This window comes from Bipolaris zeicola, assembly GCF_000523435.1.
Source record: "Bipolaris zeicola 26-R-13 unplaced genomic scaffold scaffold_151, whole genome shotgun sequence".
Classification (NCBI taxonomy): domain Eukaryota; kingdom Fungi; phylum Ascomycota; class Dothideomycetes; order Pleosporales; family Pleosporaceae; genus Bipolaris; species Bipolaris zeicola.
The window spans coordinates 19,253-44,766 of NW_006912200.1; the positions used below are offsets into that span (position 1 = coordinate 19,253).

At 52.1% G+C, this 25,514-nt stretch overlaps 10 protein-coding genes across 10 annotated transcripts; 5 read left to right on the forward strand and 5 right to left on the reverse strand.

The window, feature by feature from the left end:
- Positions 1-1,150: 1,150 nt before the first annotated feature.
- Positions 1,151-5,223, reverse strand: COCCADRAFT_39040 (uncharacterized protein; the record flags this gene model as incomplete). The annotated part of the gene is made up of 5 exons (XM_007716737.1): positions 1,151-1,745; positions 1,871-1,977; positions 2,031-2,693; positions 2,788-3,137; positions 4,059-5,223. 5 exons carry the CDS (start codon positions 5,221-5,223, stop codon positions 1,151-1,153), a joined length of 2,880 nt encoding a protein of 959 aa, XP_007714927.1.
- Positions 5,224-6,250: 1,027 nt separating this feature from the next.
- COCCADRAFT_103066 (uncharacterized protein) lies at positions 6,251-6,970 on the forward strand (the record flags this gene model as incomplete). Its single annotated transcript, XM_007716738.1, has 1 exon — positions 6,251-6,970. The coding sequence occupies one exon, from the start codon at positions 6,251-6,253 to the stop codon at positions 6,968-6,970; it is 720 nt and encodes a 239-aa protein (XP_007714928.1).
- A 217-nt stretch (positions 6,971-7,187) lies between these two features.
- On the reverse strand, positions 7,188-8,266 carry COCCADRAFT_103025 (uncharacterized protein; the record flags this gene model as incomplete). Its single annotated transcript, XM_007716739.1, has 3 exons — positions 7,188-7,340; positions 7,396-7,855; positions 7,920-8,266. The coding sequence occupies 3 exons, from the start codon at positions 8,264-8,266 to the stop codon at positions 7,188-7,190; spliced, it is 960 nt and encodes a 319-aa protein (XP_007714929.1).
- Positions 8,267-8,868: 602 nt separating this feature from the next.
- On the forward strand, positions 8,869-9,310 carry COCCADRAFT_7232 (uncharacterized protein; the record flags this gene model as incomplete). Its single annotated transcript, XM_007716727.1, has 3 exons — positions 8,869-8,973; positions 9,036-9,179; positions 9,230-9,310. 3 exons carry the CDS (start codon positions 8,869-8,871, stop codon positions 9,308-9,310), a joined length of 330 nt encoding a protein of 109 aa, XP_007714917.1.
- Positions 9,311-9,611: 301 nt separating this feature from the next.
- On the reverse strand, positions 9,612-11,985 carry COCCADRAFT_103038 (uncharacterized protein; the record flags this gene model as incomplete). The annotated part of the gene is made up of 3 exons (XM_007716740.1): positions 9,612-11,559; positions 11,743-11,884; positions 11,961-11,985. The coding sequence occupies 3 exons, from the start codon at positions 11,983-11,985 to the stop codon at positions 9,612-9,614; spliced, it is 2,115 nt and encodes a 704-aa protein (XP_007714930.1).
- An 883-nt stretch (positions 11,986-12,868) lies between these two features.
- On the forward strand, positions 12,869-13,828 carry COCCADRAFT_103011 (uncharacterized protein; the record flags this gene model as incomplete). Its single annotated transcript, XM_007716741.1, has 1 exon — positions 12,869-13,828. The coding sequence occupies one exon, from the start codon at positions 12,869-12,871 to the stop codon at positions 13,826-13,828; it is 960 nt and encodes a 319-aa protein (XP_007714931.1).
- A 470-nt stretch (positions 13,829-14,298) lies between these two features.
- COCCADRAFT_39046 (uncharacterized protein) lies at positions 14,299-16,068 on the forward strand (the record flags this gene model as incomplete). The annotated part of the gene is made up of 1 exon (XM_007716742.1): positions 14,299-16,068. One exon carries the CDS (start codon positions 14,299-14,301, stop codon positions 16,066-16,068), a length of 1,770 nt encoding a protein of 589 aa, XP_007714932.1.
- A 2,444-nt stretch (positions 16,069-18,512) lies between these two features.
- On the reverse strand, positions 18,513-20,807 carry COCCADRAFT_7237 (uncharacterized protein; the record flags this gene model as incomplete). Its single annotated transcript, XM_007716728.1, has 1 exon — positions 18,513-20,807. One exon carries the CDS (start codon positions 20,805-20,807, stop codon positions 18,513-18,515), a length of 2,295 nt encoding a protein of 764 aa, XP_007714918.1.
- A 585-nt stretch (positions 20,808-21,392) lies between these two features.
- Positions 21,393-23,900, reverse strand: COCCADRAFT_28395 (uncharacterized protein; the record flags this gene model as incomplete). The annotated part of the gene is made up of 4 exons (XM_007716730.1): positions 21,393-22,351; positions 22,400-22,424; positions 22,481-23,106; positions 23,165-23,900. 4 exons carry the CDS (start codon positions 23,898-23,900, stop codon positions 21,393-21,395), a joined length of 2,346 nt encoding a protein of 781 aa, XP_007714920.1.
- Positions 23,901-24,645: 745 nt separating this feature from the next.
- COCCADRAFT_39051 (uncharacterized protein) lies at positions 24,646-25,059 on the forward strand (the record flags this gene model as incomplete). Its single annotated transcript, XM_007716743.1, has 2 exons — positions 24,646-24,878; positions 24,927-25,059. 2 exons carry the CDS (start codon positions 24,646-24,648, stop codon positions 25,057-25,059), a joined length of 366 nt encoding a protein of 121 aa, XP_007714933.1.
- Positions 25,060-25,514: the final 455 nt, after the last annotated feature.

Below are 25,514 nucleotides of genomic sequence, written 5' to 3' on the forward strand. Positions count from 1 at the left end.
AAAGAAAATCACTATATGCAGCTTATGATGTATTCTTTTCTAGGCCGAGAATGATAGGCGAATCCGATACTGCCCGTATGTGTGGACGATTGGTAATGCAGACGGAAACACCCGGTCTCAATACCTCTTGTTACGCAGCTCAATATGTATGACATGCGATCTTTAAGTCAAGGAGAGAAAAGAGTATTGCCTCCATGACTGAAGTTTCTGAGGATGGCTAGTCACCAGAGACCTTTACAAACACTATTCAATGTCCAAACCCAGCGGGCCAAAACACCGCTCTGACCCATTCATGGTTCACCAAACACCCTAAACTCATTTATTTACTCTGCACTTTCAACCTCCGCCAACCGCGCAGAAGCATAAGTAACCGGATCCTCAAACATGATCCTAGCCCTCTCCCACCGCAAACAGCATTCCATCCCCTTCCCTCAAAACCTCCTCTTGTGCACAACCCATAGCCTTCCCCCGCTACATACCACGCAACCCCGTGACATGTCAATCACCGCGCCACAATGCGTCCAGCCCCCACCCATACATTTCCCTGCGCTTCTCATGCAACCTCTATACAATCTTTGCAAGTCGCCCCCCCCTCCAATACCGTCTTTAAATCAACAGCGTAGACCGACACCGTATGACGAAGTCCTTGATCATTGGGTATTACTACACTCGTCACATGCAAAATGCAGGAAAGTTCATAGATTAAAAGGCCATGTTCATGTCTTATTGAGGATGGGGGAGTCTTCGATTACGACGTATATAGGCAAGACAAAAAGGTAAGTGCGGATGCAACGTTTTGAAGAAACTTCCCGTTTCTTTCTCTTATTCTTTGCCATCACCTATAATGCGCCAAGATAGTATAAGAGGGATAAATTTGGAGTGTGTAGATTGTATATAGATTGAACGTTCGCCAGCCCCTGCGAGAACTAAAGTGTCTGGACACTGACTATGTAAATCTATGCCTGAGGAGAGTAAAGTTGAAAGTACATGTTTTCCTGCGGATGTGCTATGGATTTTGGCCCATAAACTAAATCAAAGACAAAGGAAAAAAAAACCCGATCGAGAAGAGTACTGCAGATTTGTGTTGCTTGAACAGTCTACCGCTGATTTGGAGAGTAGTAGGTAGTAGTAGACTTGGCTACACCTCTCATCACGTATGCCTAGGCGTAAGCTTAACATCCAGTTTACCGACAGTCACAGTGAAGCAATCGCTGGTCTTCTTTCTAACCGCGCTTCCATCTTCGCCGTCTGCAAACTCAAACTCAAACGATCGCACTAGGTTCGCGACGACGGAGCGCATTTCTATCATAGCCAGCTTCTGTCCGATGCAGTTGTAGGGCCCAGTGCTGAAGGGGAGAAACGTGCGCTTGTCCATGACCGAGGTGGGGCTTTCGGAGAACCAGCGTTCCGGCATAAAGTCGAGAGGCTTCTCCCAGTAGCGTGGGTCGCGTTGGATGGTGTAGGTTGGTACCTGTACGATGACTTTTCCGGGAATGTAAGTTCCATCGGGGAGAGTAAGTCCCTCGCGGGGTGTTTCGCGCAAAAGGCCAGAGGGGACCGCCGGGTGAAGTCGTAGAGTTTCCTGGATGACACCGTTGAGATATTCGCATTCTAGAAGATCGTTGACGTCGAGATGAGCTTTTCCGGGGTTGATGGCATCAATCTCCTCGCGAAGTTTGGCTTGAATGTCTTGCTTGGAACAGAGTTCACAGACGAGGAAGGACAGTGTTGCCGCTGTTGTGTCGCTGTCATGAATGTCAGTACCGATACCCGGAGTTATTTTCCCAACCGAACACAATGCAATTGTGTATGTATGCAGCAAGTCTTTTTGACGTCTTGTTGGGAGATTGGGATTTGGGCCACCACATACCTGCCGGCTACGATCAAAAGCCGAGAATCAGTGATCATGTCACGTGTGACTTGATCGTCACCTTCCTTCAGCAGTGATGCGAAAACGTCTTTCTCTTTTGGCGTAGTCTAGCCTTTGTTAGACACTTTCAAACCACTGGGAAAAATGTTTGTCTCCTTACCTTGATGCGCTCCTCGAGTACCTTGCGACTCCACTCTAAGTGGTCAACTAGTGGCTTAGCACCAGTGCTAGTTCTCAATGCAAGTACCAACGCCCAAGGGATATGGCTACCCACGCTGAGCGGCACCATGCTATCATGAAGTAACTTGATAATCTCATCTTCTTTACCCTTTTCAAGCATACCAAAGCTGCGATTAAATCCCACGTCGCCCATGACATCGAAGCTGTAAAAGTTGAGCCAATTGGTGATTCTTACTGGGCCTTTTGACGATTCCTCTTTAAGTCTTGATATCAGAGTAAGAGCATGTCGATTGAGGCGAGGCTCGTAGTCGCGCAAAGCCTTTGCGTTGAAGGCGTGATCCCAGGTCTTGCGCCGCTGACGGTGCTCCATCTTGTCCTGTGTTGTCTGCAGCGAATCCCCAGAGGCTTCCCTACTGATTCCATAGAAGGATTCAGCCTTGACGCATTTGGACATGGGACCATGAATGAGTGGAACGGCATCAGCGGAGTAGACCGTGACCTCTCTTGGACCAGTCCGAATCACGTCTGACTTATACTTTTGGTAGAGTTCCTCCTGCCACTCAAAATATCGGGCTCCAGTACGGAAGACGCCGGTATAGACTCCATATGCCTTGGAGAGCCGTGCTCCAAAAGGACCTGGGAACTAGGGCCTCTCAGTGCCAAGACCGAGAACCAGAGTGGAAAGACGATGTTAAACGAAAAAGAAAAAAACATTCAACTATTGCGTGCAGACATACCTTTCGAAGACGATGGAAGAATCCACGATAAATCAAGATGCTAGCAGTCAGAACGCTAAAGTATACTGATGCTACCGTGGCTGTGATCTGCACTGTGGCTGCTATACTCCCGGCATGCTGACCAGTCGTGTATATGATAGCTGCTAAACCTGCAAAGGCTAGAGCCCACCCGCGTAAGACCAAGTAGAATGCGATGGTGAAGTCAAAGATATGAAGAAGATAGTGTGTGACCAGTGCGAGGTAAACAATGACTGGTTTGCTCTGCAGAAGGTCGCCAAGAGCCCTGAAAGTAGATGACATGGTCACCATGATGGAGAGAAACTGAGATGGTGGGTAAAGATGATGGAAACCTAGCCACGGCTTGGGCAGTAGTAAGACGGATGAGATGGTCTTCACCGGATTAATTTCATCCGGTTATGGAGTTGTGAGGCTGCAGAGTGATGAGAGACAGAATAGGCGAGGCTCTCAGGTCTTGTAGGATATAGCCAGATACAGCACGACTTGTGCCTTCAGCTCGGTCCAGGTGAAAGGCGGTAGCTGCTAGGTGGTCGCTGTTGTGTGAGCATACAGCGGCATATGCAAGAATTTCGTTGTAGTGAACGGGCCCACTCGAGCATCGGACTTACTCGTCCCCCCTTACTCGTCCTATATTACATACGACAGTCACGAGATATTTCTGGCATGTCTCAGGACTCCCTGTGGCTATCAGTGACCCACACCAAGCACCAGGGATCACACAGTAGAGAGAAATTGCGACAACCCCACATCAAAAAACTTGATACGCTTCGGGCCTCGGTAACCCACTCTTAGCAGTGTATTTGTACCCAAAAGGGGAATAGCGTGGCTAGAAGAGTGAGAATCAAGCTGTTTTTTATGAGGGGGTGGCGCTACGTGGCTCCGAATCCGACTTAATGCATCCGATCCCGTTATCATGGCGATTGTCCGTTCTCCGTTCTCGAACTGCGACGGAAGGCCAAGATTTTGTATTCAGCTAACTAGAGATAGGATAGTTTAATTATTAGTATAGCTTAGCTGTTTTCGTTTAAGCTAGTAAGTGTTACAAGTAACAAGAAGGATTCTCTCCTTGACAAGTGGTTTAACTTCCGTTGAGCACGTACATTCTGTTGCGTACTACTATGTATTTTCTCCAATAAGTGAGGGAAAAAGATAGCCGAAAAAGCTCCTGGGTATTGTTTGAAGTCAGCGGCTCCACAAACAAAACATGCCGATAACCGAAATAGTACCCGCCCAATCACAGTAGCCCTATAGACAACCGGAAATCTCAAAAATACGTCGGATATGTTGCCGCCATGCCCTAGTCAACTTTTCCTCGCTTGATTGCAGCTTTCCGCTGTATTTGTTGTTTTTGTGGTTGTTGTTGTTGTTGTTGTCGTCGTCGTCGTGTTTGCTGTCATCACTATGAAGCAGGTCGTTTCGGGACAGCTCGCAATAGATGGACGTTCTTTCCTGCGTGATGACCTGATAATTGATCCTAAAGTCAAATCTTGGCACGCAGAAGCAGTCGGACCGACCGTGTCGCCGGAAGCCTTTTGGTGCGAGCATTTGCTGTCTCATGAGAGACATTGTGTCTGCCATCCTGCAGATTTCTGGCCGATCGAGACTCCAATATATTTCCAAGCACTCGAGGTTCTCCACTTTGAACAGCGGTTGGACCCAGGGAGCCACCCATGGGCGCGAAGCAGTCGTCCGTTGCGCCTCCCACTTGATACAATCTGTAGGGGAGGGGAACACTGGCCTATAGAACTGATGTAAACTGTCGATAACAAGGGTAAGTTTCCTCAACTGCATGCGTGGGCTCGAGAGCAAGGTACAGAGATTGGTAAAGTCGTTGTAAGCATACCGCAGTACAACCGAGTCTGTGGATCTGGCGACTATGGGATAATGGGCTTCAGTCGTGCCTCTTAAATTTGTCCCCTCTCCCAAGGTGATTTGCATGGATGAGATGAGATTGAGCGACTTCGCGGGCCGATCGCACAGGAACGCAAATGCCGTTGGGATACCCTCTACTGTCTTGAAACCGAATACATTTTTGGCGTAGAAGATATCTCGGGCTTCGTGATAAATTTGCTGGCAGGTTTGCAGCAGATGGATGCCGATTTGTTCACCAAATGGGAGACTGGATTGGCGTGTGATTTGATATGTCATCTGAACATGGCTTGGAGGGAGTTCGGGATCATCTTTGAAGGATGGTAGACCAATATCAAATCGTGGTATTGCCCAAACTCGGCGGTGGGAACGTATGTGTGTCAAGGGATACGACTGCCTAAGTTGTCTATAGAATTCGGGGCATTGCTTTGCCGTGATTTCAGGAACGGTGGCCGCGGCTCGTTCGATGAGTATGATGTCGCGCACCAGTACATATTCATAAATGAGGTCTCGAATCTCTCGTGGAACTTGAAGGAGTCGTGAAGTCATTCTTTGATGGCCTTTGGGTTTCGCAATGCTCTACACAGTGCTTAGTACAATGGCGGCGCGGAGAGTTATTCCATGCAGAGTGGTGACGTTATCGGTCTGATAGAGTATAGTTCGACGAGTCGATGCACTAGCGTGAATCACCACTTCTCCTCTCTGCGGACCAAAATATCCGGATCAAAATTATCTCCACTAAAATAGTTATACGCCGGCAGCCTAGAATTACACAGTTCTTCCTTGTTGTATTGTAATAAAACGCTAAACCTCCGACATATGGAGCCTATTTTTCTTAGATGCTTAAGTTGTGGTAGAGGCAGCTAATCTTCAATTTCGGCTATGTTTTAATAGGGGTCGATCTTAATCTAGTACCTAGCATTTTGACCTAGCACCGAGGGTCACCCACTGTATTGATGACTGTATGTCTGTGCTCGGCAGTTAGTGGCTGTGCATATACTTAGGGCTCCTAAGAGTATGATAAAATTAAATTCTTCTGACGATGGTTGAAGACGATGTCGAGTGCGTCTGGGCCATGTGCTCTCCCCTCCATCTCATCTCAACCAGATAATAGCATCTACACTCTAATAATTCCTGTTTTTCTGTTGGGAGATTGATTACTCTCCATTCTCAGTCTATAACCAAGTACCTACTAAAAATATTTTTCTTCTGAATCCAATTCCAAATCCACACATGAATTCGTATGCAGCATGCTCAATATCCCAATAACCCCTATAATCTCTCCAATCCACACGCGACGTTCACTCAAGTCTAATCCCTCATCATACAACCTCAAAACCATAAGCCAACGCAACTTTGGCTTACAACAGCAAAGATATTCATACAATTCAACACCTAGTATCACGTCCCAGAATCACTACACAAATTCCTCCGCGGGTATAAATGACGTCAGATATAAAAACCTCCCCCAAAAGCCGTTCAGCCTAATAACAATAATAATAACATCCATATCCACATACATATCTCCCAAAACAACTCCGTCCACTATGCTTCTTCCCATCCCTGACTGCTCAAAATGACAATCCCAACCCCAACCCCAACCCCCTTCCCCATCCTCATCTTCACAAAAACAACCTCCTACCGCCACACCTCCATCCCCTCAGGCCTGGCTCTCTTCCAGCGCCTCGCCTCGCACCACGCATCCCTCTCCGTAACCACAACCGAAGACTCATCCATCTTCACCCCCTCAGCCCTCGGCCCTTACCGCGCCATCATCCTCCTGCAAACCCTCGGTCCCGCCCTGCTTTCTGCCGACCAACTCTCCGCGTTCAGAGACTGGCTGCAGCGCGGTGGCGGCGTGGTAGCTATCCACGGTGCGGCAGCGGGGATGCCCGAGGATGCCTGGTGGGGAAAGATGATCGGTGCGAAGTTTCTTTCGCATCCGGATCCAGAAGTTGGATCGCTGGTTTTGGATTCAGCGGAGGTGGAGGAGCATTTTGTATTGAGTGGGTGTGGGGGTAGGCAAGGGTGGAAAGATGAGTGGTATAATTTTCATGAGCATCCGAGGGAGAATGCGGGGTTGGAGGTTTTGCTGAGGGGGGATACGAAGACATTTTCGGGAGGGATGCATGGGGAGGATCATCCGTTGGTGTGGTGTCAAGAGTTTGAGGGGGGAAGAGTGTTTTTTACGGCGTTGGGGCATTTTGATGAGGCGTATGAGGACGAGTGGTTTAGTGGCATGGTGGAGAGGGGGCTGTTTTGGGTTGCGAGGCGGGAAGGGGAGTTGAAGAAGTAAGGATGCTGAAGGGAAAGATGCAACGAGACTTCGTTGTTTGCTTTCATCGAGCCGTACCGATCGAATTTTTACACCGAAATTCAAATGACGCTCACATACGCTTTCAAGAGACATTTTGTTCTAACGCCAAACTGTACGCTACCAAAAGAAAAGGCCGTATATCCAAGGACACAGCATTTTTGGGTTCCCATCCCAATTGTGAGTCAAATGTCCAATTCTATTCTTTTTCTTTTTCCTTCTCCTCTTCTTTCTCCTCTTCCTTTGCCTTTTCCTTTTCAGGTTTAGGATTGAGGTCCCAGTCAATGCCCCCGTCTTTTCCATATCTCTGAACAAGCCATTCATTACATTTAGTGAAATGCCCACAGTCAAACTACTTGTTGTCAGCACAATCATCATCCCATGGTATCACTAGGTACAAAACTTACGAATCCTCTCGCTGCACTTAGCGGGCTGGGGTGCACACTCTTGAGAACAAGATGCTTATCCACTGGGATGCCCTTTGTCCTCTGTTGGGCTGGAGTGCCCCAGGCCAAGAAGACGACACCGTTGGTTCGCACCTTTGCCACGGTGTCAATCACTTTTTGCATGAGCAATTCCCAGCCTTTGCCAGAATGCGAGTTTGCTTCGCCTCTGCGAACAGTCAAGCAGGTATTGATGAGCAACACGCCCCGCTCGGCCCAAGGAATCAGCAGTCCACCTTTGTTTGGCGGTGGCTGGTAGTCTGGGTATTCCTTCTTAAGGGCTTTGTAGATGTTCTGGAGCGAGGGTGGGGCGGGGTTCGGTGGACGGATGGAGAAGCAGAGGCCGTGGGCTTGGTTGGGGCCGTGATAAGGATCCTGGCCTGTGATGACTACCTTGACTGTGTTAAGCGGTGTGTGTCGCGACCTATACTTGCCTGTCAGTATGTGGAGTTTGAAAACTGGGGTTATCGAAGGATTGGTAGACGCACCATGAGTAAACGTCTTTCATTGGGGGATAGACCGTCTTGCCGCTCGCCAGCTCCTGCTTGAGGAAACGTTTCAGTTGCAGAAACTGGGGCGTTACAAGCACATCCTTCAGATGCGGGAGCCAGCTCTCGTGCATGGTATCGAGCTCAAGCTGCAGAAGGTCCTTCTGCTCATCGGTGAGTTTGGCAACCCAGGCATCTTTGTCAAACTTTGCAGCTGCAGCCGTCTGCTTGGGGGGTGCATTGGGGTCGGTTTTGGGTGGGCCGAAGAAGGCAGTAATGCTGCCGTTCTGCTTGGTCTTCTTGGACGCGTCGGTAGCTGCAGCGGCGGCTTTGCGTTTGAGACTCATTGCTGGTGTATGACTTGGTGTGGGCTATGTGTAATGTATCACGAGAGTAAAGGGGCGTAGATTGACATGTAAGCATCCCAATCAATTCACTCCCCAGCCGCCGATAGGCAGTCGCGTAACCCTGAGTGACGTCGAAGACTCGACTGCGGCTCTGATTGGTCGTCGCGAGACACGTGGGCACGTGAGTGCGCGAGACGCGTCGCCGTGCAGAGAACCATGACATCACAGCTCAGCTCACCACCATAGGATGGGAACAGGCGTCAAGTCTACGCCAGGCTGCCATCAAGCCACGGCTGCAAGCAGATGGAGAGCCTGTTTCTGGGCAGGTATATGCTAGTGCCGGAATAGCCAATGGTGGGGAGGGCTCCCGCTTTGGGCCCTCTCACCTGCGCCTACAAACCTGCTACCCGCAATTGTGACGTGATGCTGTGTGGGGAAAGCAATCAGACGGGCGTTTGAAGCATCAAAAGCAACAGGAACAAACGAGTACCAGTGTCTATATATCACCTGCTTCTCTCATCCGTCTCTCTCACTTCTCACACCATTCCCACCCGTTAGTTCAGACTCAAACTTCAACAACAACTTCACAATATCTTCAAAAAATGGCCTCTTCCAACCCCGGAAACTTCGCCAACCTGCCCAAGGACGAGCTTAGGGAGATTGCTGCCAAGGGCGGTCATGCATCTCACGGCTCCAATCACCACGACGTATGACAATCACTTTGATCCTTGTCGGTCGTTGATGTTCCCTTCACTAACTGCTCCTCCAGTCCTCCTCCAACGACCACCCTGGCCGCAACCCCGACGGCACCTTCACAAAGGGCTCTGAGGTTGCCAAGGAGTTGGGTGCACAAGGCGGCCATGCCTCTCATGGCTCGGATGACACTGGTTCCCACGCTCACAAGGACTCTGGTGTAAGTTAGCAGAGAATCGCGGCAGGACTTCTTGACTGACTGCCTCGTAGCGCAACCCCGATGGAACCTTCAAGAAGGGCAGCGAGCTTGCTTCCGAGTTGGGAGCCCAGGGTGGACATACCTCGCACTAGAGCCCTACATGTCTGCCACTCAACGCTATGACTGCGAGTCTCCATTTACCCGTAATCTCAAATTCATGAATGACTACGAAATTATGATGATAGCATAAATCAAATCCACTTCACAAAGACTTGCATACTTTTTGCGTCACAACCAGTCTCGTCTTGGGAAAACAAATTCAAAAACAGCACACTTTCGTCATTTTCTATCATCGCACGTCATGCCTACTAACCTCCCCATCGTCCCCTCTGCTCAACCACTTCCCCCCCCCTTGCACTGCTCTCCCCCTACATGTTGTACTCCACCTCCCCTCTAACCAGAATAGCCAAGAGCATCCAGCTCCTTCTTGATCTGAACCTCGGTACTAATTTTCTTGATCTGAGTGTCCTCAAGCTTCTCTCCGCCTGCTTGCCTCATCTTCAGCTCTTCAATGGCACGCATCTTCTTGAGCAAGCCGCGAATCTTCTTGTCCTGAGGGCCGCCGTCTCCGGGGCTAGTGACAGTGAGGTCGGGCGGAGGAGCATGGCCTTCCGTCTTGATTGGAGGAGCATGGCCAGCACCCTGTTGACCGGGGTTCTGTCGGCGATTGCCCTCTTGCCTGGCCTGACGGTTGGGGCTGTTGCCATAATTGCGGGCTTGGCTAGCGCTCCTTCCGTGTTGCTCATATCCGCTCTTGCTGCGGCTGCGTTGGCGACGCTCTGGGCTACGACCGTCAGTGGCTCCATTAGAACCATTGGCACCGTCTACACCCAGACCAGCAGCCTTGTCAGCAGCTTCACGCGCCTTTTTAGCTTCGCGCTTCTTCTTGTTCTTCAAAGCGGCCTTGGAAAGCTCTCCGTCACCATCCTGAGCACCGGTAAGACTGACACCACCACCAGGGGCAGCACCGGGAGGAAGAGACTCGGCGGTGTCTGCACCAGGCACCTCACGACGACGCGGCTTGCCGAATCCATTGGCAAACCCAACGTTTGTCGATGAAACGCCAGTGTTGTGGAAGGCTGCACCTCCCTCGTCCTCACGCTTGAAGTGCAATGGAGTAGCTGTTCCACGCGCGCCAGGAGGACGGTAGGCACCAGCAGGCTTCGAGGGTGTCTTTTGAGTGCTGAGGTACGCCAGCGCTGACGAGTGCGGCGTTGGGACAGCAGTCAGGGGGTCCGCCAGCGGGTACATCGACGTCGGCTGAGGTCGCCAAACAACATGATACAGCTCCGTCATGTCCTCATTGTACATGAGACCGCCGCTGACATGGTAGATACGAATGCCATTGTCAACTCGCAGACGCGGGCTAGTCGTTGCAGTGAGGATATGCTGGCCGTCCGGACTCCACTCGCAGTATGTGCAGTTGGATGTCTTGACGTGGCACACCTTGGCGAAATTCTTCTCCAAATCATAAATATCCATGTCTCCAGCAAGATTGCCGAAACCAGCGACAATGACAAAACGACCGTGGGGGCTGAACAGAATAGTGTTGCGTGGGCCCAAATCAAAGCTGTGCTGGGGAACTGCCCGCTGGTTGAAAATGGTCGTCTTTGCAGGCATGTAACCGTAGGTAACACCAAACTCCTTCGAGTTGGGCGACCACGAGACATCATGAATAGGTCCCTCTTTATCCAACTGGATGCGCGAATCGAACGTGCCGTTGGCGCTAAGAATATACATATTCGTCTCTCCGTAGTAGCTCTTGTTGGTCTTGTCAACCTCAGTCTGGGCTAGCACAATCAGGCTGGTACCAAGGTCATTCCACTTGAGCTGAACCTTGTCACCCTTGAAGAAGGTCTTTTGCGATACAGGTTGGCTGAATTGAGGTACCGCAAACACCTTGACGGCAGCGGGCATGCCCTTGCGCTCCGGCACAAAAACTGCAACTGAATGGTTCTTACCGGGCGACAGGGCCATTTCCGTTACTCCCTCTACACGGAGCTTGTTCCAGGGGTTACGCAGATCACTCGATTGGAAGAACTGCACCTCGTTTGTCACAACGCGGGCGCAGAACTTCTCGTCGGATGTGTATTGCAGGTTCCAGCCATTCTGGTTCTTCTGAACGTATTCGCCAATCACTGCCCGCGATCCGTCATCTTCGGCTTCGTCGGAGAGCGTCTTCCAGACCCGGAGGTTCTTTGTCGCATTTCCGTCCTCGTCCTTGGAGGGCCGCTGCCATGTTATAAGGTAGGTGCCCAGTGGAGAGAAACCGAGCTCGTAGACGTTCGGTGTGGGGAGTGTGGTAACAATATGGCCGACGGAAGCGTCAATTACAGAGACCCTATGAAGGTTAGTCTATCTGTGCAGTCTAGATAGCCGCACACAAGCGCACAGATGTGGATTTGAAGGATGACGAATTGTTGGCGTCTCGAGAGACTCCTCAATTGCTTTTCCATCATGTCATCTTCAATCTTCAATTCTAGTGTGCTCGTCTGCGATGCATGTGATGTCTTGTGGCGCTTACTGATCAGGTGTAGCCCATGCGAAATACTTGCTGTCTGGCGAGTAGGCGCAGCAACGAAGGTTGCCTTCTGGGCGCACGAATCCTGGAAGCGGCTCGTAGACTGGAGCAGCATTGAAGAGCCCGATGCCCTTGGCGGAACGGTCTGTAAGCCAAAGGTGTTAGCGTGTTTCAACAGACAAAGTCTCGCTGTGTTGCTTTTGTTCTTTGGGGCTACGTACAAGCCAACTGTGTGGGAACAGCCATGATAACTAGTCAAAGTCACAGGAAGTCGTCCAAAAGCGGGCGTTGGGCAAGGTGCTGGTGGTCGCGAAGTCTGGCTCAAGGGCTTGAGCTGAGTGTGGTGTGTTGGCGATGTTGGTAAGACTAAGACAGGAACACGTCGGGTGTGGGTATGGGGGTTGAGAAGGTGACGTAGTTTCTGAGGCTCTTGGGGGCCAAGGGCAGACTTTGGGCGCACGCAGCGGCAACGGGTGGATCAAGAAGGAGAAAGGGAACACGCGCCAGAGAATTGAAGGGTGACCGTGTGACGAGCGTAGCTGGAGAGATGGACGACTGTCGAGAAAGAAATCCGTGGGCATGCGCGCTAGTGCTCGGGGAAAATGCGGGCCGTTGGTGGTCCTGCCTGGCTGTGTGACATCAGCCTCGCTGCGCCTTGCCACTCCTGAAGCTGAGGGTATTGATGGATACGAGTCTATCTGCGCTCGTTTAATAGTATAAGGATATTGAAGGCAAAAGACTATTTTGCCTCTAAACTCCATTTCGTCGTGTCTGCAGCAAACGAAGCAAGGTGCCATGATCTGCGTTCAGCTTCACAGCTGGCTGGGCCAGACTGCCATACTAGCACACTGCTCCTGCATGGAATTAACTTGCTTGACAAATGTCCACATCGATCGAGCAGCAAATCACCAGACACTCGGATTCACGCCCACAACAAAAAGCAAAATGTGAGTGTGGCGTCTGCACCGTCAATTATCACATGCAGAATCTCAAAGGTACCTGACCTGGGCTTATCGTTATCGCTTCAGTAGCGCCCTATGACAAGCTCCCGCACGCGATCTCCATCCCAACTCCACCGACCCATCGCAGCTGCTGCTGTCTGCCGCTCTTTGAGCGCCCCGCTGTCAGGATGCCTCCCTCAATGCCTGCCCCGTCCATTCGCATACCGATAGAGCTGCTCACTCCTACAGCCTTTGCGCAGTTTGGTACTGTCATCGAGAATCCGTCAACATCGCCGTCAGCAAAGCTACCCATTTCAAACCGCGTACAGGCGCCCGAAGCAGTGTCCGCCAATCAGGGCTCTGCGACAAAGTACCTCGATGTCACCCACATGTCAAATCTGTATACCCTTGCGCCCAGCAAAAAGCCGGCTCGAGCCGTCATGAACATGTTTGTTTGCTCACCGCGCAACTTGCGCCCGCACGAGCCGAGCATGAGCATGCCGAGCTCCTGGGGCGACTTGGACCTGGATGAGGACGAGGACGGAAATGACGACTGCCTCAAACAGCTGTTGGATGTCTCTATCCTCGAGCGCCACCCTTTTACCACACAAACGTTTATACCCATGGGTTTGGCGCAACACGACAAGCACACACAGTACCTTGTCATAGTTGCACCAACCCTCCCTGCGAGCGCGTCCAAGTATCGGACAGACAGGGCCCCGCCATATCCTGCGCCAGTTATGAAGGGAAATGGGAGTGTGTTCGACATATTCGGGCGAGGAAAACCAAGTCCCTCGGACGAGGGGACGTCCGCGCAAAGCCACTTTTCGCATCTGCATCCGTCTGCGCGACCCAAGGGACCCGGCCTCCCAGATCTCAAGAATGTCCGCGCCTTTGTTGCGACTGGAGCTCAAGCTGTGACTTATGGCGCCGGGACATGGCATGCACCTATGGTAGTCATTGGAGACCGGCCAATCGACTTTGTAGTTGTACAGTTCGCGAACGATGTAGGTAACGAAGACTGCCAAGAGATATTACTGAAGCCAGATGAGACCGCTACAGAAGGCGTTGTGGTCACTGTCGACACCAATGCAGCAGGCACCGTACAAGTCCAGGCTGGCGTTGGCTCTGTAAAAGCAAAGTTGTGATGTATTCAGGTAGTTGATGTGGTGTTTTCTTACCAGTAATGAGGGATCAGTTTTCTCCGCGGGCTCTAATGATTCATTTATACCCGAAACCGAATGGGAAAAGCGCAATTGATGAAAATTCCACTTGTCATTTTATCACAGGTCGCACAATCTTGGGGCTAGTCTCATAGGTTTGGACGTACATGCAAAACTTGCACTGTGTTAGCTACTCCGGAAGAAGTGTCTTTTCTCGTCCACTGGGCTATCCATCTCGCTTACTATCTTGTAATCAGGCCACCAATCTACCCTACCCACTCATATCATGCAGGCACATATGCTTGGAGTTAGAATCAGGCAGATCTATGAATACGGCCCCATTATCAGCCTTACTTATTGGCTAAATTGTTTCGAGCTCGCATGGGAATTATCATAAACGACTCCAGCCCACCACGTCTGGCCTATCTTCGTCTTCACTGTCCCACAACACAACAATGGAAGAAGTAGACGTGGTCGTCATCGGCGCAAGCATCAATGGCCTCACAGCCGCGCATACTTACCATCGCTTGCATCCCTCAGCTAAACTCCTCATCCTCGACTCTGCGCCCTCCATTGGCGGACCATGGGCCCCGGAGCGCGTTTTCCCAGGCCTAAAAACTAACAATCTATGGGGCATGTACGAGCATCCTGATTTTCCCATGCACCAAAAGCGCTTCGGCGTGAAGCAAGGGGCGCATATTGATGCGCCTAAAATGTACGAGTACCTCTGTGCGTTTGCAGAGTGGGCGGATATCAACCAATTTATCCGTCTGAATACGAGCGTCGAGGTACTCGAGCAAGAGCAGGGCGATGAAGAGAAGAGTTGGATATTGCATTGTGTGTCGTCAGCCTCGGCCGAAAAGAAAGAGACGGTGATACGAGCCCAGAAGGTCATTCTAGCAACAGGAAATACGAGCAAGCCCTTGCTCCCAACATACCCTATGTCGCCGACGTTCTCCTCGCCTGTCGTGCACACTCGGGATTTCCCAGCTCACTTTGCGGAAATCGTGAGACCGCAGACGCACACTGTGGTTGTGGGGTCCGGGAAATCAGCTTGGGATGTAGCCTACGCGTGTGCGACGCAGCCTTCTTCCTCAGCAACGCTCTTGATCCGACCAGATGGGAATGGCCCCGTGTGGATGACACCCAGCCACGTGACGCCATTTGGGATGTGGTTGGAGAAACTGGTGCATACGCGGTTCTTCGGCTTCATGTCGCCTTGTCCGTGGGCAACGACAACGGGGGTAGAAGGCTGGCTGCGCTGGTTTTTGCACAAGACGTGGTTTGGCAGGAAGATCGTAGCAGGGTTCTGGTATGCACTTAGTGAAGACGCAGTTTCACTCAATAAACTCGACGCCCATCCCGAGACGAAGAAGCTGCGGCCCTGGAGAAGCGCCTTTGAAGTCGGAAATGCATTATCCATTCACAACTACCCCACCAGCTTCTTCGACCTCGTCCGCAACGGAAGAATCAACATCGTATTCGACGACGTCGCTGCTCTAAAGGACACCAACACCATCCACCTCAAATCCGGCACCACGCTTACTGCCAACGCCCTCGTCTGCGCCACAGGCTGGCAAAAAGCCCACACCTTCCGCTTCAACCCCACCTCCCTCGAACACGATCTCGGCCTGCCATGCCCTCCCACCCCCTCAGACCACCCCTTAATCACCGCATCCGAAACCACTCTCTTCACCGACTTCCCCTACCTAACCCAACGAAACGTAAATCGATCAGGCCACCCCGACCCCTTGCTGCGTGCTACACCGCAACTCCGTAATCTACAAACGCAACCATACCGTCTCTACCGCTTCATCGCACCGCCCCGTTCCCTCGCCCACCCCACCATCGCCTTCGCAGGCGCCGTCCACTGCCTCGGCACTTTTCCCTGCGCCTACATCCAATCCCTCTGGATCACTTCCTACTTGGACGGCACACTTGCATCCGCGCCCTCACCCTCCGAGCAAGACAGCGTGTTGAAAGAGGTGTATCGGAATACTCAGTACGGTGTGTATCGGGGCGTGATGAGTTATGGGTACATGTTGCCGGATCTGGTCTTTGATACTTTGCCTTATTTTGATGTTTTGCTCGCGGATTTGGGGTTGGTGGCGAGAAGGAAGGGAGGGGGGGTTAGGGAGTGGGTGGAAGGGTATGGGCCCGAGGATTATCGGGGGTTGTTGGACGAGGTGGAGGTGAGGAGGAGGAGGCGGGGGGAGGGTGTATGAGTGTATATTTTCTTTTAGTTAATGGATGACTACATTATTTTAAATCCGGGCCAATGTGATTGCTAGGTCAATCCCATGTGGGTGGTGGAGTTTGCTTTTGTCTTCGCTTGAAAGACATCGTGGGTTGAGGAAGTAATCATGTGCACACAATTTTGTTTCAAAATAGCGAAAAGCGTGTGTGTGTATGTGTGTGTGTGTGTGTGTGTGTGTGTGTGTGTGTGTGTGTGTGTGTGGGACTTGTTGACCGTGATACCACCAGGCAACCAATTCCCCTCGTACGATGTAACTATTCCTAGAAACCATTACGCAATTTCATGAAAACCCCCAGTGTCAGAATCACCGCTTCGCTCACACTGGCAACGCCTCCTTCTCCGCAAGCCTCCTCAGAACCATCCAGTGCACCAAATCTCTTGCCGCAAGTGCATCCTCAAAGCTATCATGTCCCTTGTTGCCCTGCGTCTGAATATCCCTGTTGATATACTTCTTCATCAACGTCTTGAGCGCCAAGTCGCCGGTTCCCTTGGTTCTCTTCTGCTTTGACTGAGATGCTATTTGTGGAGATAGTTCTAGGTCTTGGATTTGCTCGGCTAGATCATCTGCTGAGGTTTCTGTAGTTACTGCGGCGGCGGCTGCTGCTTCCGCCGCCTCCTTGTCGGCCTTTTTCTTTGCTTGCACAATCCTGTGTTCAACCATGTACGAGTCAATCACAGTTGGATGGATCCATTTCAGCGCTCTTAGGTCATTGTTCAGACCGTGGCCGACCAACGCAGTATGTGGGCCGACAAATCTCCATAGTGCTTCTCTCGCGCCGGCCTTGCCCCTCAAAGAAGTCTTTTTCCTCTTGGCTTCGTTCAGCTGCAGAAATGTGACTCCAGAGAACTTTGTGTTGAGGTGTAGCATATGTTGGTCAGGCTGAACAAGGTTGTTGATGAGGACTTCGCCAGTCAGGTAATCAATGGCGGTCAGGCGAATGAGTTCACTATCTCCCGAGATGGCGGTTCCCATTTCGCAGTCAATAGCGACAGCAGCGCGGAATGACAGGCCTGCTGGATGGCATGTCGGCGTATAGTGGTATTGGTGTACACGGAGGAGTTCTCCAGGTGCATAGTTGCGTAATTCATGCACATGACTGTGGACGCAGGGCTTAGCTTCATATACAGGGACATCACAACAAGTGAGGCACTGGATGCGATTAGTGACGAGCTTCATCTCTTTGCCAATGATGCTTTTACCCTTGTAGCCCGTTCCATGGTCCCTGGGTGGTAGCTGCACTCTACTGCGCATTCTGTTGAATCATATCTACCTTTTCCCTTTGGTATCAGGATTGTGGGGAATGGGTCCCAGGACCTCTTTGGTGGGGGCGGAATTGGGTTGGCGCGCCGTAATTTTTGCTGCCTTCTTAGATCCTTTGTGAGATTGGACATTGCTGGCATTCGATTAGCAGCGTCAATGTATACCTCCAGTAACACGCAAGTGAGGTTTCTGGCACGTACTCTGGTTGCAGTCTTTGCATCTGGCTTTTCCTTTAAGGTCCGCCATTGTAAGCGGCTCCATAACGAAGCCATGTTTTCTCATCGTCTCTTCAGATTCCAGGAGGCTGAACAACTCAGCCGGGTAGTCGTCGCCGGGTGGGCACTCTAATGGCAGAGCTGGAGGCCCTTCATATGGTTCTGGAGGAGGTGGGCCAGATGGGCGTTGTTGATGGTTATGGGCCATGATGGTGATTCCTGCGTTGCAGCCTTGCTCTGAGGATCAAGGCAAGAGATACGAGGCTCTTATAGGTGAACTCGCTTGGGTGTGCTAGTGATGCGCAGGAGGCGTTAATGTTAGTGGGAGATCGCCCTTTGGTAGGAATGTGTAAACGTCACACGTGACACAAAAGCAGTTAGTTGGGCAATGATCAACCCCAGGGATTACACCCTGACAGAGCCTTGCCACTAAGCAGCAAGTGATGCGAACGACCACTGGGGACAGATAATAGCGGTTGATGCAAGGAGACGTGTCTTTGAGAGTGAGAATCTCTGCAAGGCTGAGGAATGAAGGATGAGGTCTCATTAGTGAAAGCGCTAAGCTACCCCAGCCTGTCTCACCTGATTAGCGCTTCAGCCCAACGTCCAACAGCTGAAGACGATGAAGCAAAGCAGTCAGTTTGCCCGTCTTCTACAATTGTCAGCAAACCTTCAAAATCACTTGGGCACGACACCTTGGCGTAGGCACGGTCTTCTTCTAGGTAGTATTCTCTCCTTCCATTTCAAGGAAAAACAACGGTTGCATATTCCACATGGCACCCTTGCTGTAATTCCTTCTTGCGCAAAAAAGAATACATATATCCGTTTCTCCGTCCAAATTGAAATGCACGCTTTGCCCTTTCAAAAACACACTAGGGGGTATTGTATTAATAATCATTCAACATCAAGAATCAAAAAAGTTCGTTAGCTCGTCATCTAAATCTTCAACTCATCAAGCTTAGCCTCCAGCTCACAGACCTCTTCCTTCGCTTTAGTGCCCTTCCTCTCCCTGTACTCCTTGGCCACCGCTTCCATGACCTTGCCCATCTGCGTATCCCTACCCTCTGCCTCAAGCTCCTTTTTGACCCTCGCAAAGTTTGCCTTGACAAAGACCTGGTACTCGCTTTTCTCCCTCTTGCCGTCTTGGCCTACAGCTGCTGCACCAGCACCAGCACCACGAGGCTTGGGTTTGGTCTGCGCAAGCCTTCCCTTGCACTTTCCGCATGAGTGACGTGTTGGGTCTACAGACTTTGAGTGGCGCTTGAACTCGTAGCCGCACGCAATGCACTCCCAGACGTACTTGTATTCAATCTGGTACGAGTGCTTGGTCGTGACTTCTACGCCCTTGCTCGCCCCAAATGCGGCGGTTGCCTTACGGCCCCATGACTTGAACTCCGCTCCATGAGGATTGTTGCGCACTTCGCTAATCATAAAGGTGGTCAAATGGCAAAATTCATGCGCCAGTACGTTGTAGAGACGTTCTTCATCGTCAATGACCTTCTCTGCAAGCTCGATGGAGCAGTGGTGTCGGATCTCAGTGCGGGTGTCTGTCGATAGCGGGCCGGTGCGGATGCGAATCTGCTCTCTACGCCAATTCGCTCGGCCGGCTGTTGTTTTGAGTGTCTTGGACCAGACTAATTTTATGCCACCTGTCGATTTCGATAGTTCCTGGATGCGACCTGAAGCAATGGTGGTGTCGAGCTCTACCAAGAACGCTTCCGCAATGCTATGCTTCATCTCGGAAAACGCCTTGCGCTGTTCACGGATTTGCTTCACTGTCGGCGGTGCATCGACGTCGGGCGTCTTTGGCTTGGCTGTGCGACGTTTGGCAGGCTTCTTCTTAGGACTTTCGATGGGGCTTTCATAGCTTTCGTCACTGCTGTCATCCAGAGCAACCCCCTCCATCATCTTCACAATATCTTCGCGCCATTTCTGCTTCTTGGGCGAAACAATTGCCTTGGCTGGTGAGTGATGATCAGTCCATTCATTGACTGCTGCAGGATTCCAAAATGCATCGAGACTGGGTCTTCCATCTATATCAGCAGCTTTGGGAATTGCGAGCTTCTTCTTGGATGGAGAGACAAGCTTGGAAGGGCTCGCGGGTGCCAGGGGTGGTGTTCCTGGAGGTTCAATAGGCGGGGCTTTGCAAGGTGAACGCTTTTTGGTAGGTGTTGGTGAGTAGGTAAGGATTGCAAAGGCCCCGTTCGAGGCGGAGCTTGTAGGACGTGATGATGCTGCGAAAGAACTTGACCGTGCGTGGGTGGGCTGTTGGAGAATGAAAGACTCCGGGGCCTCAGGTGAGTCGGTCATGTCAATGATGTCCTGCGCCCAATTCGATATTGTGCTGTGTCCTTTGCGATGTGGGGGCCGCATGGAGACCAGATCAGCTGGTTGTTGGGTAGGTACGGTGACTGGTTTCAGGTCTGGGATCTTGAAAGTTGGCGAACGAAACTCATTGACTAGCCGTGGAGGGCTGGCTTCACTTTCGTCGTCTTCACTATCTGAGACTACCCGTCGGGTCTGGGGTTGTCGCCGCCTAGTTTGAGCTGTCATGACGGGTTCTTCGTCTTCATCATCGTCATCGCTGATTTCGATAACTGGTTCGGCAGCCTCTTCTTGCATTTCAACATCTTCTTCACCGCATAGAATGCTGGTCTCGGCCTCTTCTTCTGCCTCTTCAGCCTCTGCTTCCAACTCCTCTGCTTTCTTCAAGGGACTCTTGCTCCCTGGTCGTCGAGCAGCTTGCTGGACTTCTGCCTCTCCAAGAACATCAATCCTGCTCTTCTGTCCTTGTTTGTTCACCACGCTCCTTGCCAGGCTTGTGGCATACCGTAGTCGGTTCCTCTTCTCCAAGTCTGTATCCATCGTGCCACTGCGCTCTCTGCGCTCTCTTTGCTTTCTTTCCGGACTCGCTAAGCTCTCGTCACTCAGCTTTCGAAGCAGGCGACTGTTGCTCTCGACTGGTCGCAGGACTCGTTGCTTGCGCGGGGACAGTATGTCTTTGGGTAGGGTTGATCTTGCTGTGTGAAACGAATTTTCGATATCTTGCGATAGGCTGGCATCGCGCAATGCGCGCTTTGATGCTTTTGGTACGAGCATCGAGCTATCATCTTCCTCGAAAGAAGCGTACCTCAAAGTAGCCTTCCGGGGACTCATTCGTGTCGCGCTCGCCTCCGCTGGGGGCATAAAGATGGTGGGTTCATTTGGACTAGGTTTGCGTAGGCGTGCCATGTTTGCGGTATTCAGGTGGCGAATGTTGATAGAGATATCCAAAGTGCTGTATTTGCAATTGGCTCAAGAATGTTGTTGTCGCATGGGTGGTCGGCTGTTGGAACTCTTGTCGATAATGTTTGTCATTGCCCGTTGTCCCGGTGACTAGCGGGGAACACGGACGCCGCAACCGTCAGGCCCCATTTGCGGCACAGGCCCGGAAAGGGCTGAAATGGATGTTCAAAGACGACAACACTCAGCAGACCACGTTACAGCAATTTGCTAAAGTCAAAAAATGTTCAAATACTTCTGCAGCTTTAAAATCACAATCGCATACACCTGTTGTAATAACAAAAAATCATTCATACATTGCATGCTAACCGTCACAAGTACAAGTAAACCTATCCTCATTGAGCCTAGTAACCCGACAACGAAAGCTCCAAATGCGGCCATTCGTACAGTCGTTCAGCCCTCTCATGGTTACCCATCTTCCTCAGAGACGGACTTCTTTTGTCCCGCTCGCTAGACTTTCGGGGGACGTTCCGTCCTGCTGTATTTGCATCCCCAGTGGTGATTTTGTGGTGGTCCTGATTTTCATCTGAGCATTTACTGCTGGGAGTTCTTGGCCATGGTGTTAAGAGCGCTACCGTTCTTGAACCACTCAATCTGGCCCTCGTTGAAGGTGTGGGAGAGCTTGACCTCGAAAGGCTTGCTGCCATCGGCAGGGTGAACGGTCATGGTAAGGGGCTTGCCAGGGGCGAGCTCGGTGGAGGCCAAGTCAACACGGTCGTTGGGGCCAATCTTGTCATAGTCGGCAGGGTCAGAGAAGGTAAGAGGAAGCATACCCTGCTTCTTCAAGTTGGTCTCGTGGATACGAGCGAAGGAACGGGTGATGATGGCGGCACCACCCAAGTGCCTGGGCTCAAGGGCAGCGTGCTCACGGGAAGAACCCTCGCCGTAGTTCCAGTCACCAATGACAACCCATGGGATGCCGTTCTTCTTGTAGTCACGGGCAACATCGGGGACCGCGCCGTACTCGCCGGTGAGGGCGTTCTTGACCTTGTTGGCCTCGCCGTTCTCAGCGTTGATAGCACCAATCAACATGTTGTTGGAGATGTTGTCCAAGTGTCCACGGTACTTCAACCAGGGACCAGCCATGGAGATGTGGTCAGTGGTAGTCTTGCCCTGGCACTTGATGAGAATGGGTAGGTTCTTAGCGTCCTTTCCGTCCCAAGCAGAGAAGGGAGAAAGGAGCTGGAGACGGTCAGAGGTGGGAGACACAGCAACCTGGACGGAAGCACGGTCCTCGGGAGGAGCCTGGTAGGTGTCCCGGCCAGGGTCGTAACCGCTGGTGGGAAGACCCAAACCGGTGGGCTCCTTGAGCTTGAACTCCTTGCCGTCAGCTCCCTTCAGGGAATCTGTGAGAGGGTTGAATTTCAAAGTTCCAGCAATGGTCATGGCGACGACGAGGTCAGGAGAGGTGACGAAGGAGTGGGTGGCGGGGTTGGCGTCGTTGCGGCCAGTGAAGTTACGGTTGTACGAAGAGATGATGGAGTTGGCCTCGCCTAAGGCAAGTTAGCAGATGTGCAGCATAAGATGTGTGTAGTACATACCCTTCTTGACGTCCTTACGGTCCCACTGTGTAACGGTTAGTACATGCTGCTGTATAATGGAAATGAACGTGAGTAACTTACCTGACCAATGCAGGGACCGCAAGCGTTTGCGAGAACCATACCACCAAACTCCTCAAAGGTCTTGAGCTGACCATCGCGCTCAATGGTAGCGCGAATCTGCTCGGAACCAGGGGTGACAGTGAAGAGAGACTTGGCCTTGAGACCGTGGGACATGGCGTCCTCGGCGATGGAGGCAGCGCGGGTCATGTCTTCGTACGAAGAGTTGGTGCAAGAACCAATGAGACCGACCTTGAGCTCTTCGGGCCACTTGTTGGCCTCGACAGCCTCCTTGAACTTGCTGATGGGTGTAGCTAGATCGGGTGTGAAGGGACCGTTGATGTGAGGCTCAAGCTCGGAAAGGTTGATCTCAATGAGCTGGTCGTATTCGGCACCCTCATCCTCGCGGAGCTCCTTGGCGTAGTCGCGGGCAAAGTCACCAATTTGGCTACGCTTGGTAGCGGCGAGGTAGTCGTACATGCGGTCGTTGAAGGGGAAGACCGAGGTGGTAGCACCAATCTCGGCACCCATGTTACAGATGGTAGCCATACCAGTGCACGACAGGCTCTCGGTACCGGGTCCGTGGTATTCGACAATGGCACCGGTTCCACCCTTGACAGTCAGGATACCGGCGACCTTGAGGATAATGTCTGTGGTTGACGTTAGCGCGTGTTACCCCACTTGCAGTAAACAATGGCGAGTACGTACCCTTGGGAGCAGTCCAGCCAGAAAGCTTGCCAGTCAGCTTGACACCAATAACCTTGGGAGCCTTGAGTTCCCAGGGAAGACCGGCCATGACGTCGACAGCGTCGGCACCACCAACACCAATAGCGGCCATACCGAGACCACCAGCGTTGGGAGTGTGAGAGTCAGTACCGATGAGGAGAGCACCAGGGAAAGCGTAGTTCTCGAGCACAATCTGATGGATGATACCAGAGCCGGGCTTCCAGAAACCAATGTTGTACTTTGCGCAAGAGGTGGACAAGAAGTTGTAGACCTCCTTGTTGATCTCGTTGGCGCGGGCCAAATCCTGCTCACCACCGACCTGGGCCTCGATGAGATGGTCGCAGTGGACGGTGGTAGGGGTAGCAACGGAGGGCATTCCAGCCGACATGAACTGGAGGATGGCCATCTGAGCAGTGGCATCCTGGCAAGCTACACGGTCGGGACGGAGCTTGAGGTAGCTGACACCACGCTCAATGTCTTGACCGTGAGGGTCGTCCAAGTGCGAGTAGAGAATCTTCTCGGCAAAGGTGAGAGGGCGGTTGAGACGAGAGCGGACAATGCCCAGGTTCTCGCTCATCTTCTGGTAGTTGATGTAGTGGCCCTTTTCCCAGTTGGTCATCTCGACCTTGCGGGAGAGGGCAGCATCGCTGACGGTGGCCAATTGCCTGCGCGAAGCAAGGCTCTGGCCCATGCGGCCGAGCCTCGAGAACTTCTGCATGGTGAAGATTGCAGAGGAGGGTGTGGAGGGAAGAGTGATGGAGGGAGCGGAGGAAAAGAAGGCCAGAAAGCTGGCGCAAGTTGGGCGATAACTAATAGCGATCACGAGCAGTGTGATTGGCTCGTTTAGCCCCAGCTGGGTGCGGAATACCTCGGCGCCAGAGCAAAAACAGGACGGCAGCTGCTTTCCCGCTGGGCCGTTTCACGTGCAAGGATGGTGGAGGACGAGGAGGGAATTATGGAGCCTGGAGCGTCTAGTCTGGTGTGCGACCTGGTGATTTATTGGGCCCTCGTTGGTGTGCGGCGACGGCGACGGCGACGGCGACAATTGCAGCGACAAGGCGTGCGGGAGAGGGAGGGCGTTCACTCAGACGTCATATCCGGCGCCGGCAAAGCGACCCCGCGCCCAATTCTCGAGGCGCTGATTGGCGTCTGGCCATGGCACCACATGCGACGACGGCACAGAGCCAGGCTGGAGCGCGACATTTCCGGGCCAACACTTTCACCCCCAGGCCTGCACACGCAGCAAATTTGGCTTTTGGCGCAACTGTAGCATTTGCCTGCCCCGCATCCGGCATAGCGCCACAGGACTTTCTGACCTGCAGACTCCCGCACGGGCCCCGCGCCGCTCCAGTCCCCACACTACCAACTCTGCCCATAGCCGACACCCATTCCCTAACGGATAACCGACGGCCGCGGATAAGCACTGCTCTGCACACAGCAACTATACCACACACACACGCACCATGCCAGCCATACGCGGACAGGACTCGAAGAAAAAGACTCGCCGCCATACCCGCGACCTCGACCAGATCCACGCCGACCTGCGCGACGAAAAGCATCTCGCCGCCTTCAAGAATGAGAAGCCCATAGAGGACCTGCCCGGCCTGGGCCAGTACTACTGCAAGGAATGCGCAAAGTTTTTTGAGAGCGACGCCAACCTCGGCGCGCATCAGAAGGGCAAGGTGCATAAGCGGAGGTGAGACGCTTTGCTGAATATGCCGACATCGAGGCTGACAAGTCCAAGGGTCAAGCAATTGCGCGAAGAGCCATATTCGCAAAAAGAAGCAGAGGCGGCCATTGGCCTCACCACCAACAACGGAACCCGCACAACCGCTCCAGCAGCGCCCATGGAGGTCGATCAGGTCGCATCCGCTTGAGCATACTCATATCTAGCTCGCCGTGGAAACAGACGAGGTTGAAGGACACAGGTGGCGGCGGTGGTGGTCTACGAGCGTTAAAACGCCACGATACCAGGGAGACGGAATGCATTGCATGGCGTTCAAAATTGGGAAATGGAATATAGAGGGGGTCAAAAGTTTACACGATACCCCAAGTTTCAATAACACGCAAAGTTTCGCACTGGTGTTTGCAATTGCGACAATTGCACTGCTACTTAGTGCACGTGAAAGTTTGGCTTAAATTTTGTTCCTGCAAAACGCGAAGTCACATGTCCAAATTTTTCCCTGATTTTCGTCCCACCATATCTGAGCTGAAAGCGTACAACTCAATGGCAAGCCATTGTCAGTGAAGACGCCACGGCCAGGCAGTCGCTGCGTCGACTGTAGGCAGATAGGCATCCATGTTGGCGTGGTGCCTGAAAGCTGCCTGGTTA